Here is a 15241-nt window from a genome sequence, read left to right as displayed (position 1 = left end):
AAATCAGTTTTTGGAACTGGAGCATGTGTGATTTGCTGTAGCTTCTATATCCTACATTGACGTATTTTTGCTGTCTGTGTACCCTCTGATGCAAGGCCTGTTGTGAGGTAAATAAGTTTATCAGTGACTGGTAGATTGGCATTGCTGATCAAGGGCTATTTAAAGCCAGTCATAACAATGATGCCGAAATCCCCGGTCTCTTGAGTGAAGCTGTTACTTCTCACACCTTTAAAAGTTCTAATTCTCAGACATGGCTTTTCAGGCAAAACGTGTTGACTTTCTTCCTTTCTTTTATGAGTCAAGGCTGGGGAGTTTGGCAAGACTTGATCCTGAGGGCCAAGAAGTGATTGGCCTAAATTGCTTTAATGAGACGTTAATTTCGCTTTCTATCTCTTATCCTTCGAGGCCAAGCTGGCAACTGCTCTTCTCTTGAATGTCTGCCTCCACACGCTCTTAATGTAATTTCTGGCATTCGTTTAAGAGAGGTTGTAGAAAAGAGACAGATTCCAAGCAAGTAGCTGTGTTAGGTAATCTGTAGTAGCAAAAAAAGCAAGAAAGAGTCCAAAAGTCTCTTGAAACCGAATGCATTTATTGTGGTATGAAGTTTCACAGGCAAAGGCCTGCTTTGTTGGCAGGGAAAATAATAATCCACAGCCTTTATATGGTGGTGAATTCAACACCCATTAGAATGTGTTACTCTGGAGGAGCCATTATACTTTTTACTTGTCTGGTGATAAAATGTTATCATTTTCTTGTCGTTTGTTAAGGGTGCGGACAGTTGTTAGGAGGCCCTATTCCTCTAACAGAGCTACAATCCCCATAGTGTTTAACAGGCAGTCCCTTTCTCCAGAAGTTTCAGTGAACATCTCCAGTAGCATTAAACTGGCATATTTGATAGCATTGGACTACCGCAATGTGCTCTACGTGGGGCTACCTTTGAAGGTGACCTGGAAACTGCAATTAATCCAGAATGCGGCAGCTAGACTGGGAGTGGCCGCTGGGACCATATAACACCAGTCCTGAGAGATCTGCATTGGCTCCCAGTACATTTCCGAGCACAATTCAAAGTGTTGGTGCTGCTGTGGGGGCCACTAGGTGCGCATTGGAAGATGGCCAACAATACCATCTCTCCGACCCACACGGGGTAATTAAGAGGCTGTTATGGGAGTAGGCAGCCTCCCTTGTTGCCCCAAGGAAATGGGGAACACTGCCCTTGCCTGCTGTGCCCATAAATCACCCCCTAATTCGAAAGAAGGGGGTGAGGGCCCTAGGCAGAATGCCCCCGTGTGGACCTCAGCTCTCCTGGACGCTGTCTCTGATCGCGCAGTAGCTGCAGCAATTTGGAATAATTAATTACAAAAGAAGCAAATGCACATATTTCAAGTGAAGAAGGGGAGTGAAGTCTGCTAATTTAAGTGACCTCTGCGAAAGAAGACGACGGGCTGGAGAAACAGGAATATTTTACGATGAAGATACACCAAAGGCTGGGTATGTTGACAACGGGACTGAATGGGGGGGGGACCTTTTTTACTTTCCTTCTATGTGATTTACAAGAACCCCTCCTCATTCGAATCGTCGGTTGAACTGACCCAAGCAGGATGATTAAGGTCTGTGTGGAGATAAACTTTAACCAAAAGTATGCTTTATGGAGATCGAGGAGCAATAAGAGCTTTTGGAATGGCGCAGCAATTAATTTTGAGTCACCATCTTGCCAATGGATTTATAGGCGGGAGGAGGAACGGACTCATTTTCAGACTGCATTCCTGGTGAATCTCCTCAGAGGTTTTGAGAAAGGAGGCAGACTGGTGAAGATTAATGACACTAAGACTGTTTTGATGTATGGAAGTGATGTTATATGGAAAACGTTTGGATATGGCTACTGGATAAAAAAAATAATATCCACCCAGGATTACAAACTGTTCTAACCAGCTTGTGGAGACTATCAGAGGTCACAAAGAGAAAGGAAAAATATATGAAAATAACAACAGAATGGGTCAATTGGTTAGAGCGTGGTGCTGGCAATGGCAAGGTTGCAGGTTCGATCCCCGTATGGGACAGCTGCATATTCCTGCATTGCAGGGGGGTTGGACTAGATGATCCTCAGGGTCCCTTCCAACTCTATGATTCTATGAGATTCTGTGAGAGCTAACAACAAGAGATGTGGAAAAACAATAAGAAAGGACTGGATAGTACTGTGAACATCGTAAGGTTAGATTTGTGGACATTAAAAAAGCAGTAAGAAGCAAGAAGTTGATTGGATCCCCTTTGGAACTTGAAATACGGGTACCCCCAACAAAAAATTAAAATTTGGCTGTGTAATTTGGAATTTATGTAATTTGGTTTGATTTGATGTGATTGGTCGGTTAATAAAAAATTATTCTCAAAGTGTTGGTGCTGATCTTGAAAGCCCTAAACAGCCTCGGTCCTGTATACCTGAAGGAGCGTCTCCACCCCCATCGTTCTGCCCAGACACTGAGATTCAGCACCAAGGGCCTTCTGGCGGTTCCCTCGCTGCGAGAAGCCAAGTGGCGCCCACCCTGTGGAACCCCCTCCCATCAGATGTCAAGGAAATAAGCAGCTATCCTGTTTTTAAAAGTCATCTGAAGTTGTCTTAGGGAAGTTTTTAATATTTAATGCTGTATTGTTTTTAACACTTGATTGGGAGCCACCCAAAGTGGCTGGGGAAACTCAGCCAGATGGGTGGGGTATAAATAAATTAATTATTATTATTATTATTATTATTATTATTATTATTATTATTATTTAGGTATGAGTGCTTGATTTCACACAAACTCATCCAACTGTTAATAGGTGTCATCAAAGCTAATATAGCCCTTGACCTAATCAGCAGATATCCATATTCTCAGAAGCATGTATGTAGCCAATTACAGGTTGGTGGATCTGGGCCCCCAATCTCTCTTTCATGATCCCCCACCCCATCACCACCGAGCTATCTGGATCTCCAAAGAATACACAGAATTTAAGTTGGCAAAGACCTTCACATCATTCTGAAATGTGTGCTTCAAAACGGACAGGTTGTGATCAAATATGACTGTTCTTGGATGTGCTTTTGTTTCAGTCTTCAGGCGCTTTGAGAGAGTTCCTGCTTCCAAGCTCTCCTTCGGGACAGAAGAGGTAGAAACGATTGGATCTAAAACCATCCCAGCAGAACCTGAGAGTGTGCTCCAACAGTGCATGGCTGGTAAGAGAGTGGATTTCCGTTTCTTCTTTGCAAAAGTCAGTTTGGGAAAACATTCCAACTTTTCTGAGAACTTTCCCTCCTTGGGACTCTTAGATGCACACCTAATTCTAGTCTGGTCTCACTCCAAGGGGCCCTAGCAGACTACTTTAATATAGTTTAATGGGGTGAGAGGTGGTGGTTCACCACTGGCTTCGTCATCTCTCCTCCAGAGGAGGTTGGCAGCATCAGAAGTACTAGGGAAGAAGGCCATGAATGATGGGGCAAATCCTTTCCCCCAGCTGCTCAGATGTCTGTCTCTCTGCTAGTGCCCATCTTACTGCATATTATTATTATTAATTTCATTTCCATACGCTTCGTATTTTTAAGGGGGGGGGGGGAATCCAAAGTAGTTTACAACATATTAAGACATCAAATAAATCCAGAGTAAAATTTTGCTGAATAAAGTCAAATATAAAGTATACATTCAAAGCAACGTAATTCACCAGAAGCTGAAAACACCATCTTAAAGATTTCAAAATAAAACCAGGCCAACTACAGAGTGTCCATTTAATGCAGCCAAGTTAGCGTTTATTTTTATTTCATTTTTATTAATATGAACACATAGAAACCACAGTAAAAGTGGTATGTGTAACAGATAAAAATGCATCTAGAAAGAGAAAAAAACAATGTACAATGGGGAGGAAAACCCAGAAAACAACTGAGAATACAATACCACATTTTTATCTTAAATGTTTCAAAAGCAAACATTATTAAAGGAAGTGAAATCTAAAATGCACATTTAAAACAGCAGAACTGGCAAGAGAATAAAATAGAACATATCTTCTGCCGTTGCTTGCAGTCCTGACGATGGCGGCTGGCAGCTGTGGAAGCTCAGGTTCAGTGATCTGGGTCTGCACTAAGAGACAACCAAGATGACCTCTGACCTCTTATGCAGCCTCAGTGTTTGTTGATGGAGCCAATCAGGGCCCTGCCCTCTCTGCTAGGGTTGCCATGTGTCCTCTTTTTCCAGGACACGTCCTCTTTTCCATGGGTGTGTAAAATGAGAGTCGTCACAGTGATCCCGAGTTAAAAGTAGAAGTTGGAAATTGTGTCCTCTTCAAAATATGGCAACCCTGTGACCCAGGCCAGGGTGGAGGGAAGGCCTGCAAGGCAAGGAGAAGATCTTCCAGAACTCCTGGGCAAGATGATCTCTTTTCTGTGTTATGCAGTAAAGTCTCAGAGCATCAGTCTAGAGAAAGGTTTTGATTGCTGTAGTTTTTTTTTTTAAAAAAAATCATTTTTTATTGACCGCTGTAGTTTTGATGCTCCAAAACAAAAGGGAGCCAGTGCAGTTGCTGGAGCGGTGCCCCCATTCAGTTGACATCCTCAACAAACAGACTGCATTCACCCAGTGGCGTAGCGTGGGGGGTGCAGGGGGGGGGCCGGCCGCACCGGGCGCAACATCTGTGGGTTAGGGTTAGGGGGCGCAAATCCACGGGTTAGGGGGTGCAAATTACTTGCCTTGCACCGGGTGCTGACAACCCACGCTACGCCACTGCATTCACCCAACTTGAACTGTGGAAGACGCCTATTTCCGTTGGCCAACGTTCAATGCAAGGCTTAAGCCAGGAGTCTTTCTATCCTTTCAGAGTGTGAGAAGGACGAGTCGTGTGGGTTCCTCACCTTGTCTGCTGCTGGGACGGGGACACTGTGTGAGCTGTACAGCGCTCGGGAGAAGAACTACAATTGTTCCACCTCTGGACTGGTAACCGAACATAGTTCTTTTATGATGAATCTTCCAGGGGAATGAAGCTTGGATGGATACCAGCCATCCTTTTGGTTTTCCAAAATGTTGGCTGTGTACCAGTCTGCTGGAAAGAAGGTATTTTGTGTGACTAGGCACAACAGCTCCAGCCCCCAGGGATGATAAGAAAGGAATAAAGACTCTGACGTTATGGAATTAAAATTAGGCCACAAATTTATTTAACTTCCGAATGTAGGAAGACCTTGGTTTTGGCCTTGGGCATGTATCCCTCCCAGCCCCCCAGCCAGGGGAACTGGGGCTCATCAGGGTAAGTGGGATATGGGGGTGCTCTGCAAGACGTAAGTGTAGTAGGCAGCCAAGCCCATATCCCTACACACAGGGTAGTTCACTGACGACCTTTCAGTGTATGGCCAGTGACACCCATATATATATAACCCCTTTAAGGGGGGACCCTGGAATCGCCGCTGCAGGGGGGTGAGTCACCACTTCACCCACCCCCAAGAGGGAAGAAAAGACTAAAGGATTCCACCCAAGGCCATAAGAAGAGTTTGGATTTGGATTTGATATCCCGCTTTATCACTACCCGAGGGAGTCTCAAAGCGGCTAACATTCTCCTTTCCCTTCCTCCCCCACAACAAACTCCAAAGACTTCAAAGAAGTGTGACTGGCCCAAGGTCACCCAGCAGCTGCATGTGGAGGAGCGGAGACGCGAACCCAGTTCCCCAGATTACGAGTCTACCGCTCTTAACCACTACACCACATTGGCTCTCATAACCGCCAAAGTTGTGACAAATTGCTACAGGGAAGACAAAACCTGCCAATGCAGGAAAATTTCTTCCCGGTCCTTCAACAGCAACCAGTCAAAGACCATAGCAGTGCCTGCTAAATAGGAAGAAAAAGTTAACCTGCAAATAAGAAAACATTAAACAATGGGAGGGTAGGTAGGGTGAATCTCCAGAGCCGACTGCCTGGCTATCGTCGGCTCCACCCCGTATTTATAAATGGGGCTGGCCCCACATCCCAGCAAGAAACTTGATTATTGAGGCTGGATGTGAACCTCCAAATAATAACACTGAGAGGCAGGCCAACCCCCTGTCTACTAGATAGTTCCCTGGGAACTGTAGCACCGCGCGTGATCCCACAAAGGGCACCCACATTAGAAAGTGTGAATGCTCATTATTTACCGTCATAAATTAGAAATTTTTATGTGCATATCTTTTGACCACAGGTTCAGGGTGCTTGGGATAATGCTGCCACCACCAGCGTGGCTGATCTCACCTGCCTGGTTAAAGTGAGAAGCCAAGATAAGGATGGAGTGAGAGTGTACCTGAAGAAAGGTATGTGCTAAATAACATGAGCAAAAGAGTGTTGGGATGCGTCTTGGGAGACGGGGGCAATTGGCAGGTCAAACTCCGGTTCTCAGAACAGCATCAAAACTGCGACTCAAGTCTCAGAGACCTTTAGAGACTGAGCACGCAAGCCAGCAGAGATAAGAACTCTTTGCAACAGAAGTAGCGGACAGAGGCATATGTAAGCATATTTACAAGCATTTATTCAGCATCTGGACAAAAGAAAAACATGTCTGCTTCCCTTCGTGTCCAAGCAAACAGCATAGGCAAAAGCTATATATAACGGAAGTTCCCAGCAGACTGTGGTGGAAATTCCCTGGCATGTAGGACACCACATGCCTGTTCTACAGGTGGAACAGAACTTTTGTTGTTGTTGTTGTTTAGTCGTTCAGTCGTGTCCGACTCTTCGCGACCCCATGGACCAGAGCACGCCAGGCACTTCTGTCTCCCACCACCTCCCGCAGTTTGGTCAAACTCATGCCGGTAGCTTCAAGAACACTATCCAACTATCTCGTCCTCTGTCGTCCCCTTCTCCTTGTACCTTCCATCTTTCCCAACATTAGGGTCTTTTCCAGGGAGTTTTCTCTTCTCACGAGGTGGCCAAAGTATTGGAGCCTCAGCTTCAGGATCTGTCCTTCCAGTGAGCACTCGGGGCTGATTTCCTTCAGAATGGATAGGTTTGATCTTCTTGCAGTCCATGGGACTCTCAAGAGTCTCCTCCAGCACCATAATTCAAAAGCATCAATTCTTCAGTGATCAGCCTTCTTTGTCATTGCTTTTTTCCCAAGAAGCAGGCGTCTTTTAATTTTGTGGCTGCTATATCCTAATTTCGCGGAACTATATCCTAAGAAAGAGAGCACCAAAGATTATTGGTGTGTGTGTGTTCTCATATTATTGCTATCCTTCAGCCTTTCACTTTCCAGATGGACACCAAGTCCCAACAGTCTGAGCAAAGATAACCAATGGATAAGGATGAAGGGAGCTGGAGCACAATATCATATGGGGACTGTCTTAGGACTCAGCTACATTAGTAAAAAAACGTGTTTTACATGCGTTATAATACCGTGACACCAGATGGCGCTGCAGAGTTCTGTCTTTCGACCACGCAATTTCCCACTTTGAGGTTTACAACACGTTTTCCTGAAACGTTTTTTTTGACGTGCCTAGATCTAGCCTTAGAATACAGGCCACAGCCTTACATCCACTCTGACAATTTGTCCACATATTGTTTCTTGGTGGAAATGCCCGGTCTTTCAGGTAGATAATAATATCGGAAGGGCATAAAAAGAGCTGGCTCAGGCCATTGGCTAGTCTGGTCTAACATCCTGTTTTCACAATGGCCAACCAGATACTAGCAAAAGGTTGATGCAGCTGTTCTATGTCTATATCTTCCTAAAGCCTTGAAAAAGCAACCTGGTATTTGCCTCACGTCATTTGCCCCGAAGCTCCAATTTGGATTGCGGAGCTCCTTTTTAAAAATGTTATCCCCCCCCCCCCTTTCCTCGCAGGACAAGAGTTCACGACAGCTGGAGTCAAGACTTTTGAGAGGACTGATTTCCAGGATGTTGTTTCTGGCGTGTACCGCAATCTGGTTCTCTCAGCAGCTGGTACATCTTTGACCGATGTTCATCTCTTCTGCCGCCAGGCCTGCAGCCAAGATGCTTGCTGTGATGGGTTTATCTTGAGCCAGGTCATACTTGACGGAGGTAACTCTGCTCAGGCTACAGATGTGGAAGGCAAAGTTCATCCTTCCATTTATCCCACTTAATGAGAACATTTTTAAACAAACAAGCAAGCAAAACAAAGCATAAATGGTTGGTCTTGTTGATCTCATCTCAAATTGGAGCCAGGTTTTAAAATTTTAAGTGATTAATCTTCACTCATGGCAACTTGTATTTATTAAATGTTATTAAATGATGGAAGTTTGGCATGGAATCAGCCTTTTTTTGGGGTGGGGGTGTAGCTATGTAAAGGGTCTCCTGGTTATTGGAACAGGAGGAATTATAGGGGAAATAAAGGAACTGTCCCCGATCCCAGCAGAGTCTGATCTTTATTTACTTGGATAATTTTTATATTTGCTCCCGGGCAAGATAAACAGCAGGCTCCAAGAGCAGCAGTTTGCTGTGATGTATAAACAGGACAGGGACGTGGGTGGCGCTGTGGGTTAAACCACAGAGCCTAGGATTTGCCGATCAGAAGGTCGGTGGTTCGAATCCCTGTGATGTGGTGAGCTCCTGTTGCTTGATCCCTGCTCCTGCCAACCTAGCAGTTCGAAAGCATGTCAAAGTGCAAGTAGATAAATAGGTACCACTCCGGCGGGAAGGTAAACGGCATTTCCATGCGCTGCTCTGGTTCACCAGAAGCGGCTTAGTCATGCTGGCCACATGACCCGGAAGCTGTACGCAGGCTCCCTCAGCCAATAAAGCGAGATGAGCGCCGCAACCCCAGAGTCGGTCCCGACTGGACCTAATGGTCAGGGGTCCCTTTACCTTTACCTTTATAAACAGGACCTTTTTCCAAGACTGGGCCGCTGGTGTCAAAATAACAGTATAATGGCCAAGGCAAGATTGTTCAACAAGGAGGTGCAGCTGCAAACTTGCAATTCTTTCCTTGGCTTTATCCAGGTAGCATCATATGCGGACTGATGAGCTACCCAGACGCATTAATCTGCAACGTTAATAGCTGGGATGCAAGCTCGACGCGTGAACAAGGCGATTCCTGCCAAAAAGTAAAGTACAATACTGGGAAGACGCAGTATGCATTCAGTTTGGGAGGCCAAGTTCTCACGGGGTGTAAGTATGCCAGTCTTATACTGCACTGTTGTTCTTGTTTGCTACTCAGATGTAGGAATGGGCAGTGTAAATATAATATATCCCTCCTCTCTCTAAAGGACTGAAGCCAGAGAGCATTTCCTTTTGTCTTATTCAAGCAGTGCTCATGTATGGCAGGTATGGGGAGCCATTTGTAGCTCGAGAGCCCCCATCACTTCTGGGCAACTTTTCAGGGGCCACATGACAGCGTTGTTCAGGGCCAGAGGCAAACGGCGTTGGAGGGATGAATGCACATTTTACCTTTGTACATCAGGAGATTTCTGTGCGCCGTTCTCTGCCATCCATCCAGGCAAGGAGGAGGCAGTCTCAAGAGTCCAGGGATGTCTTCCAGCAGAAATGCTCGAGAAGGATGCTAAAAAGGGCGAGTGAGGGGTGTGGCTTGTGGGGAGTCCCAAATGTCACATAGAGAGGTTTCTGGGCCTGAGGTTCCTCACCGGTGATATATTATTATTTATTAAACTTGTATACTGCCCTATACCCATAAATCTCAGGGCGGTTCACAACATAAAATCCTACTATAAAGATCAATGCAAAGTAGGTACAGCGGAACCTCAGGTTATGTACCATCCTCCTTACAAATGCTTTGGGTAACAAGCTCCACTAACCTTGAAGTAGATGCTTCCGGGTGTGAATTTTGCCCCAGGATGAGAGTGGAAGTCGCACTCCGGTGGCGCGGTGGCAGTGGGAGGCCCCATTAGCGAAAGCGCGCCTCATGTTAAGAACGGTTTCGGGTTAAGAATGGATCTCTGGAATGAATTAAGTTCGTAACCGGAGGTACCACTGTAGTTATTTAACAAAGAGGGGACTAAAGATGTGCAGAAATCGTTTGACCCCTGTGGCCAGCACTAAGACGCAGGTGATAGTTGTAAGCAGAAATAAATAGTGTTTCCTTCCTTCGTCAGCTTCCGAGCCAACAGAAAAAGCCAACAGTCCCTTCTCCAGCTTTCAACGTGTTTATCTATGGAGAGGTAAGCAGTTTGCTGCCCATCCCCCTCTGTCTCTTTCTGATAGTCTGAAAGGAATATTGCATATGCTTATTCTACTAGAACTTGGTCAATTCGTGGGACCCGCAACAAAATATTGCTATCTGGGGTGCTCCTGTCCCAGATTCCAGCCCCAATGTATGCCATCCCATTCCACAGCTCCCCAGGTTTTCCACCCCACCCAATACACAACCGGCATTCCGCCGCCACTGAGCATGCTCAGTTCTCATTGGGCTATCAGCTCAGTAACGTCTTGGAGGACAATCACGTCACCAAAGTGTCTCAAACTGAGTCCCGTCTCATTCTAGATTCCGACATGATGACCCGAGTGAGGTCCGGCTCATGTGACGGCGCTGTTGCTCCGACTGAGCCACAGCTTTCAGGTATGCCAACGTACACCAAATGAAACAGATTGTGCATTTGAGTTAGTGTCAGACTTTTCAAAATAATATACCTCAATCTCAATGTTCGGCTTTGGGGGGCGGGATTTAACCAGGAGTGGATAAAATGGACCCATTTCCCCTGCAAGTGTCAGGAGTTCAGCCTATACTCAAGCAGGACTCTGGCAGAGACACATGCCCAACCAGCATGTTCCCTCCTTCCTGGTTGATCATTCAGGAGCTTCATATGCTTTCTTCAGCCCGAACATCACAGCGACCGATGCCAACAGACACTGGCACACTTAGAGATCCACAGAGTTTGTGCACCTTGCGTGACAGACCTCAGCCACTCAGCATTTTGGCTAATCTACTTTATTTACATATAAACACACACAGAGCACTGCAACATGGCTTTCTCTCTCTCTAGCATCAGACAGCAAAGAGAAAAAGAGCAAAGGACAATAGTCCCACTTCACAGAACACAGTAACACCAACATCCTGTCTCCATCACTTCCCACTCTGTGGAGTCAAAACATACATCGTCATGTGATAGACAACAATCCCATGACTGCAATCATAGATCAGGAATTCTAGCAGCAAGTACAGAACATATACTAAAATATCAGTGTGCCAATCCACTCTTGAGAACCAGACAATGACAAACTCAGCAGCAGCCAGGCTGAGACACTAATGCCCAACAAATAAGTAAAGAAATATGTTCAAAACAGTCGGTGCCAGCCATATTTTTGAAAGAACTGAGTTCCATAACTGAGACACCACCACTGAGAAGACCTTCTCTCGAGTTGGCGCACAGCAAATAGCAGATGGCTACAATACAGTGGTGCCTCGCAAGACGAAATTAATTCATTCCGCAAGTTCTTTCGTCTTGCGAGTTTTTCGTCTTGCGAAGCACGGTTTTCCATAGGAATGCATTGAAAATCAATCAATGCGTTCCTATGGAAACCGCCTTGAGACCAGGTCCGGGGACAGTCTGTCCCCCGACCTCTTCTGAAGGCTGGGGGGGGGGACGGACAAGGGCTTTTCTTCCCACCCCCAGCATTTTAAAAAAACCCCGGAACAGCAGAGGACTTCTCCGCTGTCCCGAGATTTTTTAAAATGCTGGCGGGCGGCAGCGAAGCCCCCAGGAAGGCAGGCAGGGGGACAAAGACTTTTGCCCCCCGCCCGGCTTCGGAAGAGGTCTTTGTCCCCCCTGCCTGCCTTCCCGGGGGCTTTTAAATCGCCCCGGGACTGTCCCGGAGTGATTTAAAAGCCCCCGGATGGCTTTTGAAGGCAGGCGGGGGGGAGCAAAGACTTTTGCCCCCCGCCAGCCTTCAGAAGAGGTCCTGGACCTCTTCCGAAGGCGGGCGGGGGGCAAAAGTCTTTGTCCCCCCTGCCTGCCTTCCCAGGGGCTTTTAAATCGCCCCGGGACTGTCCCGGGGCGATTTAAAAGCCCCCGGATGGCTTTTGAAGGCAGGCGGGGGGGAGCAAAGACTTTTGCCCCCCGCCAGCCTTCAGAAGAGGTCCTCTTCTGAAGGCCGGCGGGGGGCAAAAGTCTTTGCTCCCCCCTACCTGCCTTCCCGGGAGAGCGGGAAGGCAGCGCTGCGTTTCTCCGCTCTCCCGGAAGGCAGGCAGGGGGGAGCAAAGACTTTTGCCCCCCGCCGGCCTTCAGAAGAGGTCCAGGACCTCTTCTGAAGGCGGGCGGGGGGCGGAAGTCTTTGCTCCCCCCCCCGCCTGCCTTCAAAAGCCGTCGGGGAGAGCGGAGAATCGCAGCGCATTTTTCCACTCTCCCGGGAAGGCAGGCAGGGGGGAGCAAAGACTCCCCCCCCGCCAGCCTTCAGAAGAGGTCCAGGACCTCTTCTGAAGGCCGGTGGGGGGTGAAAGTCTTTGCTCCCCCCCGCCTGCCTTCAAAAGCCGTCCGGGATAGCGGGAAGCGCTTCCCTGCTATCCCAGACTGCTTTTAAAATGCTGGCGGTGGGGAGCAAAGCCTTTCGGCCCCCGCCGGCCTTCCTGGACCTCTTCTGAAGGCCGGAGGGGGGGGAAAGGCTTTGCTCCCCACCGCCAGCATTTAAAAGAGGTTCCCGGAGATTTCCCCATGGGCTTTCTTCTTGCGAAGCAAGCCCATAGGGGAAATCGTCTAGCGAAGCGACGCAAAAACCGAAAAACCCTTTCGTCTTGCGGGTTTTTCGTCTTGCGAGGCATTCGTCTTGCAGGGCACCACTGTATTGCCATGGAGGCCTCTTCCACAGTTCTCACTGCAACTGCTTTTTAACCATTTTTCTCAGTGTTTAGTCCAGTTATACTCAAGGTTGTCAATATTCTAGAACTCCCTGGGGGAAGAATTTCCTGTTCCAAGAGGCATTGGGTCTGCAAGGCTGATTATTTCTCTGACTTGGTCTATTGTTTTACTGTCTTAAAGTTTTATCAGGATACTTTTTAATTCCTTTTCCTGAAATTTTGAGACGCGTGGTTCTATTATAATTCCTGCAACTTATTCTTGTTAGCTGCTTTGAGGACAGAATATGGAAATATGGGGTACAGATATATCTATCTATATATAGCCACTGCTTCCCCCCTCTAAAAATTTTTTTAGGGGTACTCTCACTTTGACTCAAGAAAACCACCATTTTATACTTCAAATTGGGAAAAATAAATACAGTAAATGGACAAAAGTATAAAGATTCACAAAATGTTTAGGGGTATGCGCCCCCCTGTGTGCCCCCAGAAAAAAGCACTGTGTATATCTATATACTGTATATAAAAGCACCTATCTACTGCCATACTACCCTGGACATGTCCAATCCTGTCTGATCTCGGAAGCTAAGCAGGATCAGGCCGGGTTAGTACTTGGATTAAAAGCAGCTTCCACTAATATGGTGGACTGCAGGTGTTTTGAAATGCAACTTCCATCAGCCCTGGCCAGCTGCATTAAAGCATCTCTTCTGCTTTTTCTCTTTGGGCTCATTAGCTTCTGCAAGGGAACGCTTTTCTCTGATGGAGAGCAGCCAAATCCTGGTCGACCACAATCGTTCCCTACCGTCCCAAGAGTACTGGCTCTTCAAGCCCAGATATTCAGCAGAGCAGGCTCTTCACTGGTGTCTTGCACGTAAGAAATCTTAGATCATGGGGCTAGTCATTTGCAAACGACGTATTCAGTGTTGGTTCCATGTTTTGGGGAGCTCTTGGGCAATGCACCATTCAACTGCTGCTGTTGCCAGCTGCTGCTCCTTTGCTTCTTAAGAACATAAAAGCCCTGATGGATCAGGACAATGGCCTACCTTGTCCAGCCTGCTGTTCTCACAGTAGCTGTCTAGATGCCTGCAGGAAGCCCTCAATCGTAACCCGAGTGCAGCAGAGCTTTTCTCCACCTGTGACAGTGATGTCCAGCGCCGATGGCCTTCTGGCAGTTCCCTCACTGTGAGAAGTAAGGTTACAGGGAACCAGGCAGAGGGCCTTCTCGGTAGTGGCACCTGCCCTGTGGAACGCCCTCCCAGCAGATGTCAAGGAAATAAACAACTATCTAACTTTTAGAAGACATCTGAAGGCAGCCCTCTTTAGGGAAGTTTTTAATGTTTGAAGTTTTATTGTGTTTTTAATATCCTGTGGCTGGAGAGGCCTGGCCAGATGGGTGGAGTATAAGTAATAAATTATAATTAATAATTTTATGATTCCTGGCAATACTGCTTCCAGGAGTGGAGGTAGAAAATAGCCATTGTGGAAATTTTGAGAGGTGCTTTCTTTTGGCCCAAAAAGAGAGAAGAAGATGTTTTCTCTCCCTGGTTGGGTATGGGAGAAGGAAAAGCAGCAAGAGATTGAATTTGGGGAAGGGAACCTACTGAGAATTTGGGACCTCTACATTATGAGATAGTAAGACTCAGTGGGACGAGGAATATGGGAGTTGTAGCAAAAGTGGAGCATAGGATGTCCAAGAGCTGTGTCCCATTTTAGCCATACTCAGAGCAGACCCATTGAAATTAATGGACATGACTAACTTGGGTCCATTTCTTTCAGTGGCTCTGCTCTCAGTACAACCTACTGAGGGGTCCTTATCTCTTCTAGGTTGTGTAGAAGATGAGTTCTGCCAGCTGGTTGATATGCGCAACGACACAACTGGAACATACTTCTCCTGCACCCTCTATCCAGCAGCCCAATTTTGTGACAATTTCATTAACAACGTCCCTGAGAACTGCAACATCGTGTTGCCTCGGAAGCCGCACCTTTTGTATCAGAAGACAGGTGAGTTAAAAGCAGGTGTCTCTCTCACATTCACGCCGTACCCTCTGTGTGAGTGAATCGGCGCCTTACCTTTCAAAAAAAGTTATTGCAGCGGAGGAACGAATCCCACAATAGTAAGGAATTGAATCTAGGAAAAGATCTGAGGGTGAAGCTGTAGGCAACTGCTGAGCTGGAAGCAGGAGCCTAGGAGGTCAGGGCCAAGGGTCAGAGCCAGGAAGAAAAGCTAAGCATAAGAATATCATGGAGTGGTTGGACACAGAAGAATGGTGGGAGGTACCAGCTGGAGTACCCCCAAGGGAAGAAGGCTCAGGGCCCGGGGATTGGTGGTGGGATGACAATGAGTGGTTAGAGGGAGAACGCTGGGAAAAGATGTTGGAAGCTGAAGCGGTAACAGGGCTTAGTGAGCTGGGAGATTCTGTGGCAGACAGAAGTTCAGAATCAGAGGCAGCAGCTGAAGCAGGGGAGGAGGGGGGCCAAGAGGCAGAGATGAATCCGGCTGATGAAGAGGCAAGGGTGTCT

General features: G+C 47.0%; 1 protein-coding gene across 1 annotated transcript in view; it reads left to right on the top strand.

Moving 5' to 3' along the window:
* Positions 1-15241, top strand: part of TG (thyroglobulin) — a 171829-nt gene that overhangs the window by 52975 nt on the left and 103613 nt on the right. The window contains exons 20-28 of the mRNA XM_081919979.1: positions 3080-3202; positions 4831-4946; positions 6175-6283; positions 7804-8001; positions 8920-9087; positions 10029-10094; positions 10418-10492; positions 13455-13592; positions 14546-14722. Coding sequence (XP_081776105.1) covers positions 3080-3202; positions 4831-4946; positions 6175-6283; positions 7804-8001; positions 8920-9087; positions 10029-10094; positions 10418-10492; positions 13455-13592; positions 14546-14722 — 1170 coding nt within the window. The remainder of the gene's footprint in view (positions 1-3079; positions 3203-4830; positions 4947-6174; positions 6284-7803; positions 8002-8919; positions 9088-10028; positions 10095-10417; positions 10493-13454; positions 13593-14545; positions 14723-15241) is intronic.

The sequence above is a fragment of the Podarcis melisellensis genome (genome assembly GCF_964234715.1).
Source record: "Podarcis melisellensis genome assembly, chromosome: 7".
In the NCBI taxonomy this organism is placed as follows: Eukaryota; Metazoa; Chordata; class Lepidosauria; order Squamata; family Lacertidae; genus Podarcis; species Podarcis melisellensis.
Note: the sequence above shows the minus strand (reverse complement) of the source record. Positions and strands in the feature narration are given on the sequence as shown.